The sequence below is a fragment of the Heptranchias perlo genome, chromosome 3 (assembly GCF_035084215.1).
Source record: "Heptranchias perlo isolate sHepPer1 chromosome 3, sHepPer1.hap1, whole genome shotgun sequence".
Taxonomy (NCBI): Eukaryota; Metazoa; Chordata; class Chondrichthyes; order Hexanchiformes; family Hexanchidae; genus Heptranchias; species Heptranchias perlo.
The window spans coordinates 13,910,014-13,932,275 of NC_090327.1; the positions used below are offsets into that span (position 1 = coordinate 13,910,014).

Sequence of the window (22,262 nt, forward strand, 5' to 3'; positions counted from 1 at the left end):
ACCGTTTTTGTATTGAGTTCCCAGTGTCAGCTGTATTACTGTGATGAAATGCTGAGTGTATACCAGGTGTTTCCTCACAGGGAGGGAAGGAAAATTGAAGGAAGAGTCACCTTGAAATAGTCTTGCACACCTCCTAGCAGATGATTTGAGATCAGCATTGGCATGGACCAAGGACCTTGTAGTTTCTGAGCCAGAGAAGTTGTGTGGCACAAGGACATCCAAGTAAGGGAATTGAAAGCAAAAAGCTTAACAAGAGGCAGTCTCATTCATAAAAAAAATTGTCAATTCATAGTGAAGGAGTCGAAAGGAATTATCCCCTCTCCAAAGCTTTTGGTCTTCCTGTTGCTTTCCTCTTGTTTTCTTCTGTTCCAAAATAATAATGCCCTGCAATTGAGGCTCTTTTTTTGATTATGGGGAAATATAATTAAATGATTAAAAAAAAAATAATAAACCTGACCAAACCAACGTACATTGTATTGCAGCAATAATTGTGGGCAGTACCCATTATGCGGCTTCTTTAGGTTTATTCTGCAAACCTCCACATCCATCACTAATGTTGCTTGTGCGTGACCAGGGTTGAGGTTTAAATTGACCTTGCATTCAGTTTTGGGCACCTAACATTAGGAGAGATGTATTGTCCTTGGAGGAGGTACAGCACATAGAATAGAATCGTTACAGCACAGAAGGAGGTAATTCAGCCCATTGAGTCTGTGCCTGCTTTTTGTAAGAGCAATCCAGTTAGTCCCATTCCCCCGTTCTTTCCCCGTAGTCCTGCAAATTTTTTCCCTTCAAATATTTATCCAATCCCTTTTTGAAAGCCACGATTGAATCTGCCTCCACCACCCTTTCAGACAATGCATTCCAGATCATAACTACCCGCTGCGCAAAAAAGTTTTTCCTCATGTCGCCTTTGGCTCTTTTGTCAGTCACCTTAAATCTGTGTCCTCTGGTTCTCGACCCTTCAGCTAATGGGAACAGTTTCTCTTTATTTACTTTATCTAAACCCTTCATGATTTTGAACACTTCTATCAAATCTCCTCTCAACCTTCTCTGCTCTAAGGAGAACAACCCCAGCTTCTCCAATCTATCCACGTTACCGAAGTCCCTCATCCCTGGAACCATTCTAGTAACTCTTTTCTGCACCCTCTCTAAGGCCTTCACATCCTTCCTAAAGTACGGTGCCCAGAATTGGACACAATACTCGAGTTGTGGCCAAACCAGTGTTTTATAAAGGTTCAACAAAACTTCCTTGCTTTTGTACCCTATGCCTCTTTTCTAAAGCCTAGGATCCTGTATGCTTTTTTAACCACTTTCTCAACCTGTCCTGCCACCTTCAAAGATTTGTGCACATATAACCCCAGGTCTCTCTGTTCCTGCACCTCCTTTAGAATTGTACCATTTAGTTTATATTGCCTCTCCTAGTTTTTCCTACCAAAATGTATCGCTTCGCATTTCTCTGCATTAAATTTCATCTGCCATGTGTCCGCCCATTCCATCTATGCCCTCCTAAAATCTATTACTATCCTCCTCACTGTTTACTACAGTCCCAAGTTTTGTGTCATCTACAAATTTTGAAATTTGCCCTGAACACCCAAGTCCAAGTCATTAATATATATCAAAAAAAGCAGCGATCCTATGCTGCCACTGCCCCTTTTATTCTATGGGCTTCAATTTTGCTGACAAACCTGTTATGTGGCACTTTATCAAATGCCTTTTGAAAGTCCACATGCACAATATCAACCGCATTGCCCTCATCAATTCTCTCTGTTACCTCATCAAAAAACTTGATCAAGTTAGTTAAACACAATTTGCCTTTAACAAATCCATGCTGGCTTTCCTTTATTAATCCACACTTATCCAAGCAGATTCACCAAAATGATACCGGGGCTTAAAGAGTTAAATTATGAGGACAGGTTGCATAAACTTGGTTTGTATATCCTTGAATATAGAAGATTGAAGGATGATCTAATCAAGATCTTTAAAATGGTATAGCGATTTGAATGGGTAGATACAGAGAAACTATTTCCTCTAGTGGGGGGATGCAGAACAAGGGGGCATAATAAAATTAGAGTTAGGCCATTTAGGAATAAAATCAGGTAGTACTTTTTCACACAAAAGGTAGTGAAAATCTGCAACTCGCTCCCCCAAAAGGCTATGGACGCTGAGTGAATTGAAATTTTTAAGACTGAGCCAGATAGATTTTTGTTAGCTAAGGGTATCAAGATACAGAATAAAAGCGGGTAAACTGAGTTGAGGTAAAGATCAACTATGATCTAATTGAATGGCGGAACAGACTCGAGAGGCTGAATAGCCTACTCCAGTTCCTGTATTCCTTTGGCATGACCCACCCAGAGGAGAGAAACAGAGCCATTCGAATCTGCAAGTTTGTTGGCTTTCCTAAGGTGCAAGGGGCTATCAACAGCACCCACGTGGTTCTGAAAGCGCCAACCCGGAACTCACTGTCAGACATCAAGAGGAATGGGGTCTACTAGCTGAATGTACAGATTGTATGTGATTCCCAGCAATGGATACTACACATCAACGCACAGCATACGGGAAGCTGCCACGACACTTTCAGCCTGCAGCATTCAACCATCACACGGCTAGTCAGGGAGGAGAGCCAAATCGACAAATGGATTCCGGGGAACAAGACCTGCCCCCTGATGTCACAGCTGATATCATTTTGCGTGATCTGCGATGAAGCAGAGGAGAGTTACAATTGAGCCCATGCAGTGACCATCTGAAAGCTCGATTCAGATGGCTGGACAAATCAGTACGCGCCAGAGAGGGCGGCAAGGATAATTGTGGCTTGCTGCACATTTCACAATTTTGACTTTCAGAAAGGAGGCCATTGCACCAGAAGATCCGGAGCTGTAGGCCCCTGAGCCCATGGATGATGCCCAGATGTGTTGTCACTTGAAGACGTCAGGGTTGCCAGAGGACAGATCATTACAGAAGTCATCAGCACCTGATTGCTTCACATACAAAACACAGCTTGCCCATCCAAGCACATAACAAGACATCAGCCCTCTTTGCCCCGACATGACTATACCAACTGTTATCACCTGAGTGAATAAATCTGCACCTAATGAATGCGCTCTTCACTGTATTACTGTAATCTCCATATCAGAGAATAAGTGCACATTCAACCTGAATACATTAATGGGAAAATACAAACAAACCTCCATAGAACAGAACAGGTGCACATTGAAGCTTATTACAGAAATGGCCAGAGACAAACAGGCCTCATCAATAACTCAAAACAGAATAAGTGCACAGTCAACCATCATAGAGTTATGGCAATGTTCAGGGCAGCCTCCATGAATAACTATGAGCAAAATTAGTACACTTTGAACATGACATGATTAGTGACCAAATACAATCAAACACTCACCCTACTGTTTCTTAACAAAATCCTCATGATGCCTAGATGTGCTTTTCTATCACCTTTTCTAGCGCTACGTCTACCAGGGCCAGGAAGGTGGAAAGTGGTGGGCTCCTGATGCTGGACTTAAGGATCATGGGACTGAGATGGCTCTCGACTCAAGGCAGCTGGCTCCTAGCATGGAGCCGCTGCTGGTTGCGTCTCTGGAGGAAGCTTCAGGGCAGCCTGGTCTCGCCTGCCATATTCCTATGGCTTGGGGCTCTAATGGGGAAGGCCGGAGTCCTGGCATGTGTTGTTGTACTGAGAGACGGCATCATCAAGCACTTGGACAGCAATCGTCGCTCAGGATAGTTGAAGGGAGTTATCAACCACATCAGCACACTCCCAAGTGTGTTTTGCAAAATTTGTAAGTATTCATCAGTAGGTTTCTCTGAGTTGGAGTAGGAGGTCTCCCCCTCATCCTGTGAGGATTTCAAAGTTTCTTTGCTTTTTTCAAAAGGTTTTGAAACAAACTGGAGATTGAATTCTCAAAGCTTTATTTCAGGCAAGTAAACAGCTACTTTTTTTTCTGTTATGAGCTGCTTAGTTTTTATTTCAGTTAGACAACACCTTAATAATAACACCCATTGTTTCTTTTGTTATTTTAAAATGCAAAACAAAAATTGTTTATCAAGAATGGATTTCTTTATCTCTTTTTTCTTTTTTGGATCTGCAGCCAGTCTAGATGGCTGGTTTTATGGTAGCCACCACCTGCAACCCCTGAATCACTGAATTAGCCAGGGACTGGAAGGCATGATTAAATGTGCCCTCCAATATGTCCCTTAATGCCACCAAAGCTTCAGTCTGTGCTTCCATGGAGGTGGAGGCCCTGACTGGTGCCTGGCTGTCTCTTACCTGAATGCAGCTGCCACTTGCTGTAGCAGTTCCTGCAGAGCAGACAATGCCTCCATGATGTTGCCGCAAATCAGAGATGTGGACTCTGCAGCCACTCCTGTGAGATGCCACAAATCACGGGATCACCCCAGAGCACTTATGTACCTCCTATGTTGCTGATACATGCATCTTTTGAGGCGAGTACCCATGAAGTCTGTATCCAAGAACTCTGAAGTCCTTGGCTGCCTTCTAATCAGTCTCTATGGAGAAGTGACCACATTCTCCTCCACTTTCCATTCTTCTGGGTCACCCATGCTTTGTATCTCACCCAGTGAGCATTCCTGACTCCAGCTAACTAGCTCCCCCTCCCCAGTGCCAGTCTCTGCGCTGGTGCCTGGAACAGGTGAGCAGAGTGACGCAGGTGTTACAACGGAGGAGTTTGTTCTCAAGGATGGTGTGCTCTCAGAGGGAGGATCAGAAAAATATGGCCCTGGTCTTGGAACATAAATCTAGCCTCTCTTCTCACTCACTTAGTGATCATTTTAAATTGATGATCCCTTTTCACTGAAACTCCAACCAGAGGAAATAATGTCCCCTATGCACGCTATAAAATCTATTTTTAAAATTCTCTATTAAATCTCCACCTAGCATTCTCTGCTCCAGTGGAAATAGTCCCAGTATCTCAAATCTTTGCTCATAACTATAATTTGTCATCCTTGGTATCATCTTGGTGAATCTACGCTGTACACTATGGCTTTAATGCCTTTTCCATAAGGGGGCATCCAAAACTTCACACAGTACTGTAACTGTGACCTAACCAATGCTTTCACGGCACACACGATTAGCATGGAATTGATTGTAAGGCACGTCAATTTGCCAATTTTGAAGGTAGACAGGTGTGTGTGCATGTATATGTATATATATATTAACCAAGTCTAGATGAGCCATTGTTTTTTTTAATAATTCTTGGGATGTGGGCATCATCAGCATTTATTGCCCATTCTTAGTTGCCTTTGAGAACGTGGAGGTAGACCTTCTCCTTGAACTGCTGCAGTCAGTGTGGTGAATGTGCTCCAACAATGCTATTGGTTCGGGAGTTCCAGGATTTTGACCCAGCAACGATGAAAGGTAGCTTCGGAAGTGGCTTGGTATAAATCTGGGATACTGAGAAATCTGATAACAGTCGAAGTGGGCACTGATTTATAGTGTGGTCCATAGCTTGTGACTGGTGTCTGTAGCCACATTTTGCATCGTCTCTCATCTTCCTGAGGTTTAAGAAATGGCCTTATCTGCCATGCAATGTTCTGAAATGGTTCAAAACAGACCAGTGTTTCCGGGGTAGTTTGAAGCCTGGGAGTTATTTTGTGAGGTCAGCAATCAGGTGTTTGTTTGGGACATTAGCATTGTCCCAGAACTCTTCACCTCAGGATTAAATGAGGATGCTTTATTGGTATTAGCTCAATCCAAAGATGTGAGATTCTGGACGTGTCTTCAGAAGATTGTGATGGTCCTCATGAATTAGTAAGTTCAGGTTGGCTATCACAAGCCTTATATGTGTCTCTCTAGATTTTAGATGGAGGTATATGGGCAACCATTGAATGGATTTAGTGTTCCAGTTATGATTCACATTGTGGTCTTAAGCTGCATGTTCAGAAGTTTGGTATGTGTGCTGCCTGCCCAGACTTGTGCGCAATATTCAGTAGTTGAGTATACCAGTGCTAGAGTGTGCACACATCGGCACCCCATGTTGTCCCCGCAAGAGGAGATTGATTATGCTTTTACCTTTTTGCAAGTCTTTTCCAGATACTGTCCAAGGTTACACCCCCAGTAACCTTGAGAGCAGGGCAACAATCTTCACATGGTGCTCCTGTTACATATTATTGAGTAAGACAATGGATGTCATCAAATGGCTAACCGACATCATGTTGTCGATCTCCCGGTATGATTAGCAATATGAAACTTAGACACATGACTGACTGATGGTGGTTATTCTAGAGATGAATCTGCATGTGCTTAGCCTTGAAGTATGCTTTCGTAAGTGAGGGAACTTGGCAGATCTATTGCTTTGGACTAATAGTACATCCTATTTAAAAGTGCAGCCTAGAGTATTCCCCTAACAGCAGGATTGTTGATATAGAATCATGAGAGGATCTGAAACTAACTGAAATTAAGAATGCTTGTGTGATTTTTATAATCACTGCTTGATCAGAACTGTCGTTCAAATGTATTCAGCGTGATATACTGATCCTTCTATCAGGTTGTATGGAAACATAAAGACTAAACCTGTATAACCTGTATTTCAGCCCAAATCATTCGTACTTTTAGGACTTAAACATTGTATATAGTTGCAGATTTAAAGAAAACAATCAGGAAGTATATTGCGTTAAAATACCCAGCTTATATCTAGCTATTAATAAATGCTTAAAAATTGTCCACGATCCATCCTTTTCTGGCACTCTGGCCTGCACTGATCACATAGCCATTAATACACTATTGGTCACATGATTAGTAGGAATTAATCAGATGTGAAATTCATTACATGTAGGCTGCCATCTTGTTCAGGACCACAAGAGCCACCTGTTACCCAGTCTCAGCTCATGACTCCCGGTCTGAACTATAGACAGGCCTGCTCCAGTTCCCAGACTTCACTGATCCTTCTTGGACCTGTCCTCATCCCAAGGCAGGACTGCGTCAGATCCCTGACTACTTCACTTAGGGTTACAACTCCATGCAGGCTCAGCCCAGGCCCAGAACTTATCCACTCCTAACCCCAAGCCACACACTTCACCAGCTCTTCCTGGCACAGGGTTGTCCCAGGCATTTCCTTTCTAGCCAAGAAAGGGCTCAATAGTAGCTTAAATCCTACATTAATATTTGAAATTAATATTTTCTTAATAGTTTTAAACTATGACATTCATAAAAAATGTGACACTGATCTATTTTTTACAGAAAACCATTTTAAATTATTTGTTTTTTTTCATGTACAATAATAATATTTGGTGAGGCCAACAAAATACCCAGAATAAAAATGGCAAATATCTAATATAGTTCACTGATATACCCCTTAATGCGCCACAATAAGATATGGGGAATACCAGGAAAAATAAACCATTTTATTTAAATATAAGATCAGTTAGTTTTGTTCTGCATTAGCTGCTGGGTAAATGGGTCAGGTGAACCGGGTGGTGCAGTATGCCTCTCACTCACTTACAATCATCACCTCTGTGACTCCCTGTCTCCAGTTCTATGAGAGAATGTGTTTTTCTTCATAATTGGGGAACTGGCTGATACCTTTGGTTGGCCAAGAGACTGGGTACAGTGAATCGAAGGACTGAGAGGGTCAAAGGTACTGGATGATACCTACGCAGTTTTTGAAATATGTAGTTCCTGAGAATACAATTTTGTTAACGGATTATTAACAACGAAGAAAACCACACATTCTCCAAAAATATAAAAGTGACAATCAGTGAAAGTGTGTGTGAAGCATAAAGAGTGTGAAAGATGAACATAGTTTCAAGAAGATACATTATTCTTTTGTCCATGAACAATGCCACAAGGGATCAACTAGTTCAGTGACTTCTGAATTTGTTAGCATTACATACATTATTGCTTCATTACACCAAATAATCATGTGAACTTTGTGTAATAAATATTGACTTGCTGGGTAGTATTTGGTGCAATTAAACACTTCATGGCTGTACAGTTTCAGTAATCTTGCAGAACATTATGGGCAAACTCTGCTCCATTAATGCAAAACTGACTCAACCTGTAGAGGTAGCAGAAGAGATGGATGAAATAAACAACACAAATCTAAGAGGAAACAAAAAAAATAAATGAGAAACAAAACAGTACTTTACATGCAAGGTAGCAACTCCCAGCCAGGTGGCAATAGCCATTATTATGCCTTATGTAATTTCTATGATTGCCCTGAATCTTTAAGGGCAAGGATAAAAAAGCACAGCGAATGTGCATTGTCACCCCCTAGTTTAGCACTATGGGAATATACAGATAGAGATGGATAAAAATTAACTAGAAGAGAGCCATGCAAAAAAAATTGTACGTATTTTCATTTTAAAAAATACAGTTCCATAGGCAGTTGTATCACGTGATGTTTTATATTTCTGAACTATTCCATCTCCCCAGAAAATGTGATATACAGCTGTTTATTTTTTAAGGACTTTATGGAGATGAAGATCATGTGAAAATATTAGAAGGCTTCCAAGGTCTCGTTAACTTCATGACATCATATTAGTATTAAATATCCAAACTTTTTCAACATCAACAGCTCTCTATTTGCTGGCTGGTTTTTGTTCTAGTGTGCACACGTGTCCAGCAGGATATGGGTTTTAATGACTGCTTACAGATACTGATGATGGAAATTTCATTCTCAGGAAGGATAGTGCAGCAGCCCTCATTCTGACTGTATACAAACAAAGCTGTGTAGGGTGAAGGCTTCGTCGATCTGTTAGTGAAAGAGGAAACACTGCTTGTTCCCTAGTGTGACTGACATGTGCAGTTTTAAATATAATTTTTGAGATCTAAACGGCTTAAGCATTGGAAAATAGTACAGTAGCATGTCAGAGAATGTTCCATTTGAAAATATGAGAAGAGCTTTCTGAGTGCACAGTTTCGTCTTGTACATGTATATTTCAAAACAGAAAAATGAATTTATGTGCAACAGAAATTGACAAGATTGTTTGGTATTTGAATATGGAAAATAACATCTAATACAAGTTGATATTTCCAAAGTCAGGATTGTGAGGCAAGAAGCAAGAATTCTGTCTAAGCCAGGAGGTGTTGTCTCATCCCTCCATTGGACTTTGCATACTACACTCATGTACTGTTCTAATTTCCTTTGTGGTGAGCTGGCTGAAGAATTCAGAAGTTGAAATGTCTAGTTCTTTTCCTGTATATTTAAATTTAGTAAACAACTGGCAAAAAAACTTCTTTGTCAAGCAAAAGAGACAAGGCCATAAGAATTGTTATCTGTTTCCACGGCACAAGCAACATCCTGCCACACTGTGTGTTCTCTTCCACTGATTTCAGTTGATAAGTGGTCGTCACAGTCTGCTGTCTCGGCCACAGTGTTTAAGTCTAGCACCTGGGTACTTGTGATATCTACAGCGCATACAGACATTGTGAAGCTTCATACTGCCTTTGAGGTCTGCTTCACTCCAGTAATATAACATGTTCAAGTGCAATTGGATGTACATCGCTGAATTCCACATCTTGATTATGCAGAGTGATGAGGTGAATGTCACCACAGTAAAGGTTGCGCAGTCAAATGACTGGATTTGGGAAAAAGGTAGCTCATTTTTAATCTTATTGTAAGATGGATTTTAAGTTCAGTAGAAGAGCAATTTGCACTAATTGTCATGGTTTTGTTTGGCTAGAATCAGGAGTTTGTTGAACTTTAACACATAACTATCAAAATGCTGTCAAAGAAGCCATTTTAAGGGATGGCTGCTAATCATAATCAAAAGCATCTGCATTTGTTTGAGTGTAATCTATCCTGACTATTAAGAAAATTAGATTTTTTTTTCTCTTTGTCGTTTCAGCTGAACAAGAATTTGTCAAGATAATCATCATTGTTGTGGTAATGACGGTGATGGTGGTTGTGATCATTTGCTTGCTGAACCGCTACAAACTTTTAACACGGTCTTTCATAAACCGACAAAGTCAAGGCAGAAGGCAAGAGGAAGCTTTGCAGCCAGTAAGTTCAACACTGCACATTTATTGTTAAAATTGAAACTGCTATTTTTACAAAATAAAAGTGTAGAAATATATATTGTAAACACATTAACAGATAATTCTAAAGGATCTTTTAAATATATGCTGACCGTTGCTGCTCCTAAACTGCCTCATTCCACTGTTATTGAATATTTTATTAAATTTGCATAAGTTTGGCTTAATTCCAAGGAAGTTTAAGAATGTGCCAAAATTGTGACTTTTTAAAACTTTGTTACTCCATTTTTGCCAAATGTACATCTGTTTGGAGGGTAAACATTAGCTTCTACAATTTTGAATATACAGTGTGCTCTGTAGTGAGGAAACCTGCTGAATTTGAAAAGTGAATTGCAGTATCTTATGCCTATTAGGAATTGCAAATTTTCTGCATCAAAACGTAAGGCACAATTTACAAAGCTATTTGTGTTTAAAGAGTAGAATTTGAGTTAAGATTTTTATACTCAACTGATTACAGTGTAATTTAATATTAGTGGGAGTACATATAATTTGTATAAATGTGTGAAGTGGACTAGGTTCAAGTGGTCCGCATCCAGGTATTGTTGCGAGAACATATTACTCAGTGGAATATTTGCAGTAAAGTAGATATATTATGATTTTAATGATCAGCATGGTGTTGTGTGGATGAGGTTATTGATGCTCCAAAACACTGTGCCACGAAGTGGTGGAAAGCAAGTTTGATTTCATGACTCCCTCTTCACCCCCCCCCCCCCCCCCCCCACATAAAAGAAGAAACTTAGTGAGGCTGATTTTTGCCTGCTGGTGTAAATCAGTTCTAAATGGTTAAGACCTGGTGCTAATCCCACCATAATGATAATAGCACTCAAACTTCCTGAGTCAGTTCATTTGAAAAAAATATTCAAGATTTAGGTGGATGTTCGGGCAGGTGGTGGGAGTGCAAAATTGTGTGTAAGTGGAATTTAAAGGGATGGGGATAATTAAAGGAAAGTGTCACAATAGGGTGACAAAAATTACGACAGCCTTTGTAGAAAGGCTCAAGAAGCATCTCAACCCATTAGCAGCCTTTACTGATGCTGAAGGAACAGGGAATTAAGAAGTATGGGGAAAGGAAACCCATGTGCAGGCTTGAGTCTGCAAGAAAGTGACAGAGCAGCCCATCACCCCTGTTTGATGGTTGATGAAGTGCAGGTAATGCTGCATGCAAAGAAGGTTGCCCTCTGCACTACTCCATAGCACCATCCCCATAAATCCACATTGCTGCAATGCCTAGAAGGAGGTACGGTTGCAGTTGACCAGTACTGTCACTAGTTGTTACATGCCCATGTGCATGTTGTAAACAATTTTACAACACCAAGTTATATCTGTTTTTAATATAATGGGTCATTTGCTGGCTCTCTCTGCCTTCCGGATGTTTCTGCCTCTCTCTGTGTTTTTTTTTCTCTGTTTTTTTTCCCTGTTTGTTTTTTTGTTGAATGTGTATTCGGGGGTTCTGCAGGTAACACCTCTCTGTCTGAACACGGTGATTGCCTTGGCAACGGGCAGTTGCAGGGGCAGTCTGTAAACACCATGTATTGTTCAATATGTATAAATGCGTAGGCTTCAAGGAGCTCTTGAAACATTTGCCTGAGGAAGGAGAAAATCTCCGAAAGCTTGTGAATTTAAAATAAAATTGCTGGACTATAACTTGGTGTTGTAAAATTGTTTACAATTGTCAACCCCAGTCCATCACCGGCATCTCCACATCATGTGCATGTTGGCAGCAGCTGGCCCAGCTCTGCATCTGGCTTTCTGCTGGCCCATAATTTGTTGTGAGATAGGTCCAAAAATGTGTGTAAATATGGTTTCTTGGCAGCTTGGCAGATGCAGCCAATCGAGCTTTGTTGGCTGATGATCACACCGGCTTGCCTTCTTTCATGACTTTACTACCTAAAGCACAATTGTGATTGGAGTGTTTCTGAAGAACCATCCAGCATTATGGTTAGTCCTCGAGAGTTGATGCCTTCACAGGCACTAATTATCTGCCAAAGTAAGGTATGTTCACCTCTGCCTGCAGATGCAGGTGCATAGGAGCCAACAGCTGGGCATAGAATAAATCTCCTGCAGCCTGACCTGCCTGGTATCTCTACTGGTTCTTTCTTCCAAACGCGACAGATAGTGGGGGTGAGGGGGGTGGGGGTTGGTTCCCATTGGGAGCCACATTGCGCCATAATGGTGCTGGAGACAAAAGTAATATTTTAACAATTGCCTCTGATTGCAATTTTTCAATCCTCCTTAGATATACACACTGTGCTGGGAGACCCAAGAGAAATGTAATAAACTGTCTAATTGAAGACCAGTTGGTCTAACTTCAGCTGTGGGAAAACTCTTAGACCATAAATTCAAGATCAATTTAGTGAGCATTTAGAGATGCATAAGATGATCAAGAACAGGCAGAATGGATTTGTTAAAGGCAAGTCGTGTTTGACAGATTTTATGGTGGGTTTTCAAAGAAGGGCTGACTGTACATATTAAGGGAATGCAGTAGATGTAGTGTGTATGGATTTTCAGTAGATGTTTGCTAAGGTGCCTCACAGTAGACTCGTCACAAAAATTTAGGCTTATGGTGTGAGAGGAAATGAAGCAACATGGGTAAAAAGTTGGTTGATGGACAAGGAATAAAGAGTTAGGGTTAATGCACATTGCTCAGATTTGAGCAGGATTATTAAATGTTTGTGCCAGGGATTAATGCTGGGTCCATTTTTGCTCTCAGTTCCTTTTTTTAAATGTATATACTGGTTGAGAGGGTTTTTTTTATTCATTCATGGGATGTGGGCATCGCTGGCAAGGCCGGCATTTATTGCCCATCCCTAATTGCCCTTGAGAAGGTGGCGGTGAGCCGCCTTCTTGAACCGCTACAGTCCGTGTGGTGAAGGTTCTCCCACAGTGCTGTTAGGAAGGGAGTTCCAGGATTTTGACCCAGCGACGATGAAGGAACGGCAATATATTTCCAAGTCGGGATGGTGTGGAGGGGAAGGTGCAGGTGGTGTTGTTCCCATGTGCCTGCTGTTCTTGTCCTTCTAGGTGGTAGAGTTCGCGGGTTTGGGAGGTGCTGTCGAAGAAGCCTTGGCGAGTTGCTGCAGTGCATCCTGTAGATGGTACACACTGCAGCTACTGTGCACCGGTGGTGAAGGGAGTGAATGATTAGGGTGGTGGATGGGATGCCAATCAAGGGGGCTGCTTTGTCCTGGATGGTGTCGAGCTTCTTGAGTGTTGTTGGAGCTGCACTCATCCAGGCAAGTGGAGAGTATTCCATCACACTCCTGACTTGTGCCTTGTAGATGGTGGAAAGGCTTTGGGGAGCCAGGAGGTGAGTCACTGGCCGCAGAATACCCAGCCTCTGACCTGCTCTTGTAGCCACTGTATTTATATGGCTGGTCCAGTTAAGTTTCTGGTCAATGGTGACCCCCAGGATGTTGATGGTGTGGGATTCAGCGATGGTAATGCCGTTGAATGTCAAGGGGAGGTGGTTAGACCCTCTCTTGTTGGAGACGGTCATTGCCTGGCACTTGTCTGGCGCAAATGTTACTTGCCACTTATCAGCCCAAGCCTGCATGTTGTCCAGGTCTTGCTGCATGCGGGCTCGGACTGCTTCATTATCTGAGGGGTTGCGAATGGAACTGAACACTGTGCAATCATCAGCGAACATCCCCATTTCTGACCTTATGATGGAGGGATGGTCATTGATGAGGCAGCTGAAGATGGTTGGGCCTAGGACACTGCCCTGAGGAACTCCTGCTGCAGTGCCCTGGGGCTGAGATGATTGGCCTCTAACAACCAGGAGGGGATGGGGAATAATTAACCATTAAGGGGGAGAAGCAAACTGGAGGGGTAAAGGTGGTAAGCAGGGGAGGGGATTGAGATGAGGAGAATGAGGAGGAGCTGAGGAGGAAGAATTCAGATCAGCTTTTGGGAGAAAGAGGCATGGGACAGCTAGCCAGCGTGGAGGAGAAATACAGCCAGACGGAAAGTGCTGTGGATTTGAAATGATCCGGTGGGTCGGGGAGCGGGGGTGGGGAGGTTGAGATGGGAAGGGAGCTGCAGCCAGCAGCGAACGGTACTTGTTTATCGGCTGATGATGGGAAATTTTTGCTTTAATTTTCCATTTTACTTTGCTGATCATTTCACTAAAATGCTGGGACTTCCACTGGTACTTTAGGGATTTTTGATACTCGACGGCTACTTGGGCTCGCTGTCTTCTAGCCATCATTCTTAGCCATCGCCTAAAGACTGTTGAATGCATCTTCTTACTTTAAACGTTCTTCTGGCAACTGAACACTCATTTATATGGCTGGTAATTAGAACTGACGTATATTCTGTGCAAACACAATGGTGCAGAAGACATTATTGCATCTTTTCTATGCCATTGTCACATCATTTAGAACTTCCCAGACAGGTCCGTTATCTGTCGGATATGCACATCATATAGAAAAGGGGAGGAGACATGACTCAACCACATAAATCTCACACTCTATTCCAAGAACTTTGGCTGCTTAGTTTATTAAAAGCCTCTGGCAATCTCAAAAAGGGAGGGGAAATCATTTAAATAAAATTAAAATATGAAAAAAAAAGCGTAGTGGTAACACCTGATCGCTACTCAGGAAGCAATGCTATCAAGTACTTGATCATGTTATCACTTACTTAACTGGACCTAATAATATTGCTAACTACCTACTGATCAAGAACCACATAGTGGTTAGAATCATAGAAAGGTTGCAGCACGGAAGGAGGCCGTTCGGCCCATCGAGTCTATACCGGCTCCATGCAAGAGCAGTCCAGCTAGTCCCACACCCCCACCTACCCCTGTAGCTCTGTAACTTTTTTCCTTTCAAGTACTTATCCAGTTCCCTTTTGAAGGCCATGATTGAATCTTCCTCCACCACCCCCTCAGGCAGTGCATTCCAGATCTTAACCATTCGCTGTGTAAAAATTTTTTTCCTCATGTCACCTTTGGTTCTTTTGCCAATCACCATAAATCTGTGCCCTCTGGTTCTTGACCCTTCCGCCAATGGGGACAGTTTCTCTCTATCTACTCTGTCTAGACCCTTCATGATTTTGAATACCTCTATCAAATCCTTCTAATCTAATCAACCTTTTCTGTTCCAAGGACAACAACCGCAGCTTCCCCAGTCTATCTAAAGTCCCTCATCCCTGGAATCATTCTAGTAAATCTCTTCTGCACCCTCTCTAAGGCCTTTACATCTTTCCTAAAGTGCAGTGCCCAGAACTGGACACAATACTCCAGTTATGGCCGAACCAGTGTTTTATAAAGGTTCAACATAACGTCCTTAATTTTGTACTCTATGGGGCCAATTTTCGGATGGCCAAGCGGGTGCGTTGGGGGTGGGGGGCTCCTAAAATGGCGGAATCCCGGAGCGGGTTCGGAGCTCCAACTGGGCTCCAACCTGCTGACATCCGGGATCCCCGGTGACGCGTTCGGTTGCGCGCGCAGTTCCCAAATGCGGGACTCCCGCCGGCGGGATGCTGCTTTAGATAGTTATTTATATACTTGAGGCACTTGACAGACCTCATTGAGTGGAGATTTTGGCAGGGGTGCAATTTTGAAGGATCCTCAGCGTGTTTCCCGTGCTGTGGGCAACACTCCCTGTTGGAGCAGATGTGTTTCAGCCAGCAGCCAGTGGGAGATGCAAAGGATTATTTGACAGGTGGGGGGAATACCTCATGTATTGCAGTAGGGCACTCTCTCACTTCAGACAAAGTTTTGACTGCAACACCTTTGTCTTTCCACTCAAAATATTTAATAATACCCTAAACTCTGCTGTGAAAACACAATTTACCTACTTTGCGGACCCCCTCAAACTCACACCATCAGTATGGTTGGGGGGGGGGGGCCATGGCTGCATTCATTACTTCATCCGAGGACAAGCAACATCACCAGCCTCACCAGGCACGCCGTTCACCTCCACCACGTGGAGCTCCACAACACATAACTGCGCCACAGGCACCTGCACAAAATAGTCGTGCAACTACACATACACCTACAGTAAGGTGACCCAATGGGTGGCATCAAGTGTGGGTATTCATGGTGAACCTCATGAAAGGGACTTTTTACACAGTCAAGAATGGCCAATTGTAAACAATTTTACAACACCAAGTTATAGTCCAGCAATTTTATTTTAAATTCACAAGCTTTCGGAGGCTTCCTCCTTCCTCAGGTGAATGTGGAAATGAAATCCTCGAAATGAAATCGCATTTATAAATCACAGAACAATGCTTGGTGATTACAGACAGTTTTTTCAACTGCGCGTTGCCAAGGCAATCAGTGTGCAGACAGACAGGTGTTACCTACAAGGTCTCCGAATATACAAATCACCAAAAAAAAGAGATAGAGAGGTAGAAACATAGAAAAGACAGCAACTGACCCGTTATATTAAAAACAGATAACATTTGTTCGCTGGTGGGGTAACGTGTAGCGTGACATGAACGCAAGATCCCGGTTGAGGCCGTCCTCATGGGTGCGGAACTTGGCTATCAATTTCTGCTCGACGATTTTGCGTTGTCGTGTGTCTCGAAGGCCGCCTTGGAGTACGCTTACCCGAAGGTCGGTGGCTGAATGTCCTTGACTGCTGAAGTGTTCCCCGACTGGGAGGGAACCCTCCTGTTTGGTGATTGTTGCGCGTCTGCATGGTCTCGCCAATGTACCATGCTCTGGGGCATTCTTTCCTGCAACGTATGAGGTAGACAACGTTGGCCGAGTCACAGGAGTATGAACCATGCACCTGGTGGGTGGTGTCCTCTCATGTGATGGTGGTATCTATGTCGATGATCTGGCATGTCTTGCAGAGGTTACCGTGGCAGGGTTGTGTGGTGTCGTGGACGCTGTTCTCCTGAAAGCTGGGTAATTTGCTGCGAACAATGGTCTGTTTGAGGTTGGGTGGCTGTATAAAGGCGAGTAGTGGAGGTGTGGGGATGGCAATAGCGAGGTGTTCGTCGTCATTGATGACATGTTGAAGGCTGACTGGCCTACAGTTGCTGGGTTTATCCTTACACCCAACAAGGGTGTAAAGTTCGCAGTTCTCCAGTCCTCTGGCACCACCCCCGTACCTACGGATGTTTGAAAGATTATAGCCAGTACCTCCGCAATTTCCACCCTTACTTCCCTCAGCAACCTAGGACGCATCCCATCCGGACCAGGTGACTTATCTACTTTAAGTACAACTAGCCTTTCTAGTACCTCTTCTTTATCATTTTTTAGCCCATCCAGTATCTCAACTATATCTTCCTTTATTGAGACTCTGGCAGCATCTTCTTCCTTGGTAAAGACAGATGCAAAGTACCTTGGCCATGCCCTCTGCATCCATGAGTAGATCCCTTTATGGTCCCTAATCGGCCCCACCCCTCCTCTCACTGCCCATTTACTGTTTACATGCCTGTAGAAGACTTTTGGATTCCCTTTATGTTGGCCGCCAGTCTATTCTCATACTCTCTCTTTGCCCCTCTTATTTCCTTTTTCACTTCCCCTCTGAACTTTCTATATTTTGCCTGGTTTTCACTTGTATTATCAACCTGACATCTGTTATATGCCCCTTTTTTCTGTTTCATCTTACCCTCAATCTCTTTTCTCATCCAGGGAGTTCTAACTTTAGTTGCCCTACCTTTCTCCCTCGTGGGAATGTGCCTATACCTACCCGGGCCAGATCTGCTCTCATTTCACTGAAATTGGCCCTCCTCCAATTGAGTATTTTTACTTTAGAGTGGTCCGTGTCCTTTTCCGTAGCTATTCTAAACCTTATGATACTGTGATCGCTGTTCCCTAAATGCTCTCCCACTGACACTTGCTCCACTTGGCCTGCCTCATTCTCTAGAACCAAGTCCAGCAATGCCTCCTTCCTTATTGGGCTGGAAACGTACTGGTCAAGAAAGTTCTCCTGAACACATTTCAAAAATTCCTCCCCTTCTTTGCTCCTTATATTATTATTATCCCAGTCTATGTTAGGATAGTTGAAGTCCCTCGTTATCACTACTGTTGCCTTTGCATCTCTCTGTAATTTCCCTGCAAATTTGCTCCTCTATATCCTTCCCACTAGTTGGTGGCCTATAGAATACACCCAGTAGTGTAATAGCAGCTCTATTGTCTCTTAACTCTAACCAAATAGAGTCTGTCCTCAATCCCTCCAGGACATCATCTTCCTCCAGCACTGCAATATTCTCCTTAATCAATACTGCCAACACCCCACCACTTTCTTTCCTTCCCTATCTTTCCTGAACACCTTGTATCCAGGAATATTTCGTACCCAATCCTGCCCTTTTTTGAGCCAGGTCTCCGTTATCGCCACAACATCGTATTCCCATGTGGCTATTTGCGCCTGCCGCTCACCCAACTTGTTTACCACGCTTCGTGCATTTACACACATGCACTGCAAACCAGTGTTAGGCTTTCTTGTACTCTCTCTTAGTCTGATCCCACCTAATACCGTACTGTTTCTTACTCTAATGCTATCTTTCTCTCCCAATCCTTTGTGCCCCTTGTTTCACCTTTCCAATGCTACTAGTTAGCAAGAATGTTGCTAACAATAGTTTTATTAGAGCTCATGGGACTGGGGGATTGAGGATGGGTTAACGGATAGAAAACAGAGAGTAGGAATAAACGGGCCATTTTTGGGTTGGCAGGTTGTAACTAGTGGGGTGCCGCAAGGATCAGTGCTTGGGCCTCAGCTGTTTACAATATATATCATAGGAACAGGAGTAGGCCATTTAGCCCCTCGATCCTGTTCTGCCATTCAGTGAGATCATGGCTGATTTCTGACCTAACTCCATATCCCTTAATACCTTTAGTTAACAAAAATCTATCAATCTCAGATTTAAAATTAACAATTGAGCTAGCATCAACTGCCGTTTGCGGGAAACTTCCAAACATCTACCACCCTTTGTGTGTAGAAGTGTTTCCTAACTTCACTCCTAAAAGTTCTGGCTCTAATTTTTAGACTATGTCCCCTAGTCCTAGATTCTCCAACCAGCAGAAACAGCTTCTCTCCATCTACCCTGTCAGTTCCCCTTAATATCTTGAAAACTTCAATCAAATCACCCCTTAATCTTCTAAATTCCAGGGAATACAACCCTAGTTTGTGTAATCTCTCCTCGTAATTTAACCCTTGGAGTCCAGGTATCATTCTAGTAAATCTACGCTGCACTCCTTCCAAGGCCAATATATCCTTTCTATGGTGCGGTGCCCAGAACTGTACACAGTACTCCAGGTGTGGTCTAACCAGGGCTTTGTGTAGCTGTAGTATAACTTCTACCCCCTTGTATTCTAGTCCTCTAGATATAAAGGCCAGCATTCCATTAGCCTTTTGATTATTTTCTGTACCTGTGCATGGCATTTTAATGATCTATGTACATGGACCCCTAAGTCTCTTTGGACCTCCACTGTTAAGAGCTTTTTACCATTCTGATCTATCCTTTCTAGGTCCAAAGTGGATGACCTCAAACTTGCCTACATTGGAATCCATTTGCCACAGTTTTGCCCATTCACTTAATCTATTAATATCTCTGTAATTTTATGCTACCATCTACACTGCTTACAATGCTGCCTATCTTTGTGTCACCGGCAAACTTGGATATGTGGCTCTCCATCCCATCATCTTGAGTCGTTAATAAATACAGTGAATGGTTGAGGCCACGACACACATCCCTGTGGGACACCACGAGTTACATCCTGCCAATTTGAGTACTTACTCATTGTCCCTACTCTCTGTCTCCTGTTGCTCAGCCAATTTCCTAATCAGGTCAATAATTTGCCCTTAATTCCATGAACTTCAACTTTAGCTAACAGTCTGTTATGAGGGACTTTATCAAATGCCTCCTGGAAGTCCATATAAACAACATCCATAGACATTCCCCTGTCCGCTACTTTAGTCAGCTCTTCAAAAAATTCAGGTTCGTCAAGCATGACCTACCCTTTACAAATCCATGCTGGCTCTCTGATCAGCTGAAAATTTTCACGGTATTCAGTCGCTCTATCCTTATTTTTTTTTAAGTTCATTCATGGAATGTGGGCATTGCTGGCAAGGCCAGCATTGATTGCCCATCCCTAATTGCCCTTGAGAAGGTGGTGGTGAGCTGCCTTCTTGAAACGCTGCAGTCCGTGTGGTGAAGGTTCTCCCACAGTGCTGTTAGGTAGGGAGTTCCAGGATTTTGACCCAGCAACAATGAAGGAACGAGGATATATTTCCAAGTCCGGATAGTGTGTGACTTGGAGGGGAAGGTGCAGGTGGTGTTGTTCCCATATGCCTGCTGCTCTTGTCCTTCTAGGTGGTAGAGGTCACGGGTTTGGGAGGTGCTGTCGAAGAAGCCTTGGCGAGTTGCTGCAGTGCATCCTGTAGATGGTACACACTGCAGCTACTGTGCACCGGTGGTGAAGGGAGTGAATGATTAGGGTGGTGGATGGGATGCCAATCAAGGGGGCTGCTTTGTCCTGGATGGTGTCGAGCTTCTTGAGTGTTATTGGAGCTGCACTCATCCAGGCAAGTGGAGAGTACTCCATCACACTCCTGACTTGTGCCTTGTAGATGGTGGAAAGGCTTTGAGGAGTTAGGAGGTGAGTCACTCGCCACAGAATACCCAGCCTCTGACCTGCTCTTGTAGCTACAGTATTTATGTGGCTGGTCCAGTTAAGTTTCTGGTCAATGGTAACCCCCAGGATGTTGATGGTGTGGGATTCGGCGATGGTAATGCCGTTGAATGTCAAGGGGAGGTGGTTAGACTCTCTCTTGTTGGAGATGGTCATTGCCTGGCACTTGTCTGGCGCAAATATTACTTGCTTCTTATCAGCGTGTGATGGAATACTCTCCACTTGCCTGGATGAGTGCAGCTCCAACAACACTCAAGAAGCTCGACACCATCCAGGACAAAGCAGCCCGTTTGATTGGCACCCCATCCTCCACCCCAAACATTCACTCCCTTCACCATCGGCGCACCGTGGCTTCAGTGTGTACCATCCACAGGATGCACTGCAGCAACTCACCAAGGCTTCTTCGACAGCACCTCCCAAACTCCCGAACTCTACCACCTAGAAGGACAAGGGCAGCAGGCACATGGGAACAACACCACCTGCATTTCCCCTCCAAGTCACTCACCATCCCGACTTGGAAATATATCGCCGTTCCTTCATCGTCCCTGGGTCAAAATCCTGGAACTCCATACCTAACAGCACTGTGGGAGCACCTTCGCCACATGGACTGCAGCGGTTGAAGAAGGCAGCTTACCACCACCTTGTCAAGGGCAATTAGGGATGGGCAATAAATGCTGGCCTTGCTAGAGACGGCCACATCCCATGAACGAATAAAGAAAATGCCCAAGCCTGGATGTTGTCCAATTCTCGCTGCACGCGGGCACGGATTGCTTCATTATCTGAGGGGTTGCGAATGGAACTGAACACTGTACAATCATCAGCGAACATCCCCATTTCTGACCTTATGATGGAGGGAAGGTCATTGATGAAGCAGCTGAAGATGGTTGGGCCTAGGACACTGCCCTGAGGAACTCCTGCAGCAATGTGCTGGGGCTGAGATGATTGGCCTCCAACAACCACTACCATCTTCCTTTGTGCTAGGTATGACTCCAGCCACTGGAGACTCTTCCCCCTGATTCCCATTGACTTCAATTTTACTAGGGCTCCTTGGTGCCACACTCAAGCATCAATTGTCTCAAATGCTGCCTTGATGTCAAGGGCAGTCATTCTCCCCTCACCTCTGGAATTCAGCTCTTTTCTCCATGTTTGGACCAAGGCTGTAATGAGATCTGGAGCTGTGTGGTCCTGGCGGAACCCTATCTGAGCATCGTTGAGCAGGTTATTGGTGAGTAAGTGCCACTTGATAGCACTGTCGACGACACCTTCCATCACTTTGCTAATGATTGAGAGTAGACTGAAGGGGCGGTAATTGGCCGGATTGGATTTGTCCTGCTTTTTGTGGACAGGACATACCTGGGCAATTTTCCACATTGTCGGGCAGATGCCAGTGTTGTAGCTGTACTGGCACAGTATGGTTAGAGGCGCGGCTCTAATTCTGGAGCACAAGTCTTCAGCACTACAGCCGGGATGTTGTCGGGGCCCATAGACTTTGTTGTATCCAGTGCACTGAGTCGTTTCTTGATATCACGTGGAGTGAATCGAATTGGCTGAAGATGGCTTCTGTGATGGTGGGGATATCGGGAGGCGGCCGAGATGGATCATTTACTCGGCACTTCTGGCTGAAGATGGTTGCAAACGCTTCAGCCTTGTTTTTTGCACTCAGTTGCTGGA

General features: G+C 43.7%; 1 protein-coding gene across 2 annotated transcripts in view; it reads left to right on the plus strand.

Moving 5' to 3' along the window:
* The window catches only part of ldlrad4a (low density lipoprotein receptor class A domain containing 4a), a 336,816-nt gene that overhangs the window by 280,523 nt on the left and 34,031 nt on the right, over window positions 1-22,262 (plus strand). For both annotated transcript variants that reach the window (XM_067978209.1, XM_067978208.1), the window contains exon 5: window positions 9,817-9,971. In XM_067978209.1, coding sequence (XP_067834310.1) covers window positions 9,817-9,971 — 155 coding nt within the window. The remainder of the gene's footprint in view (window positions 1-9,816; window positions 9,972-22,262) is intronic.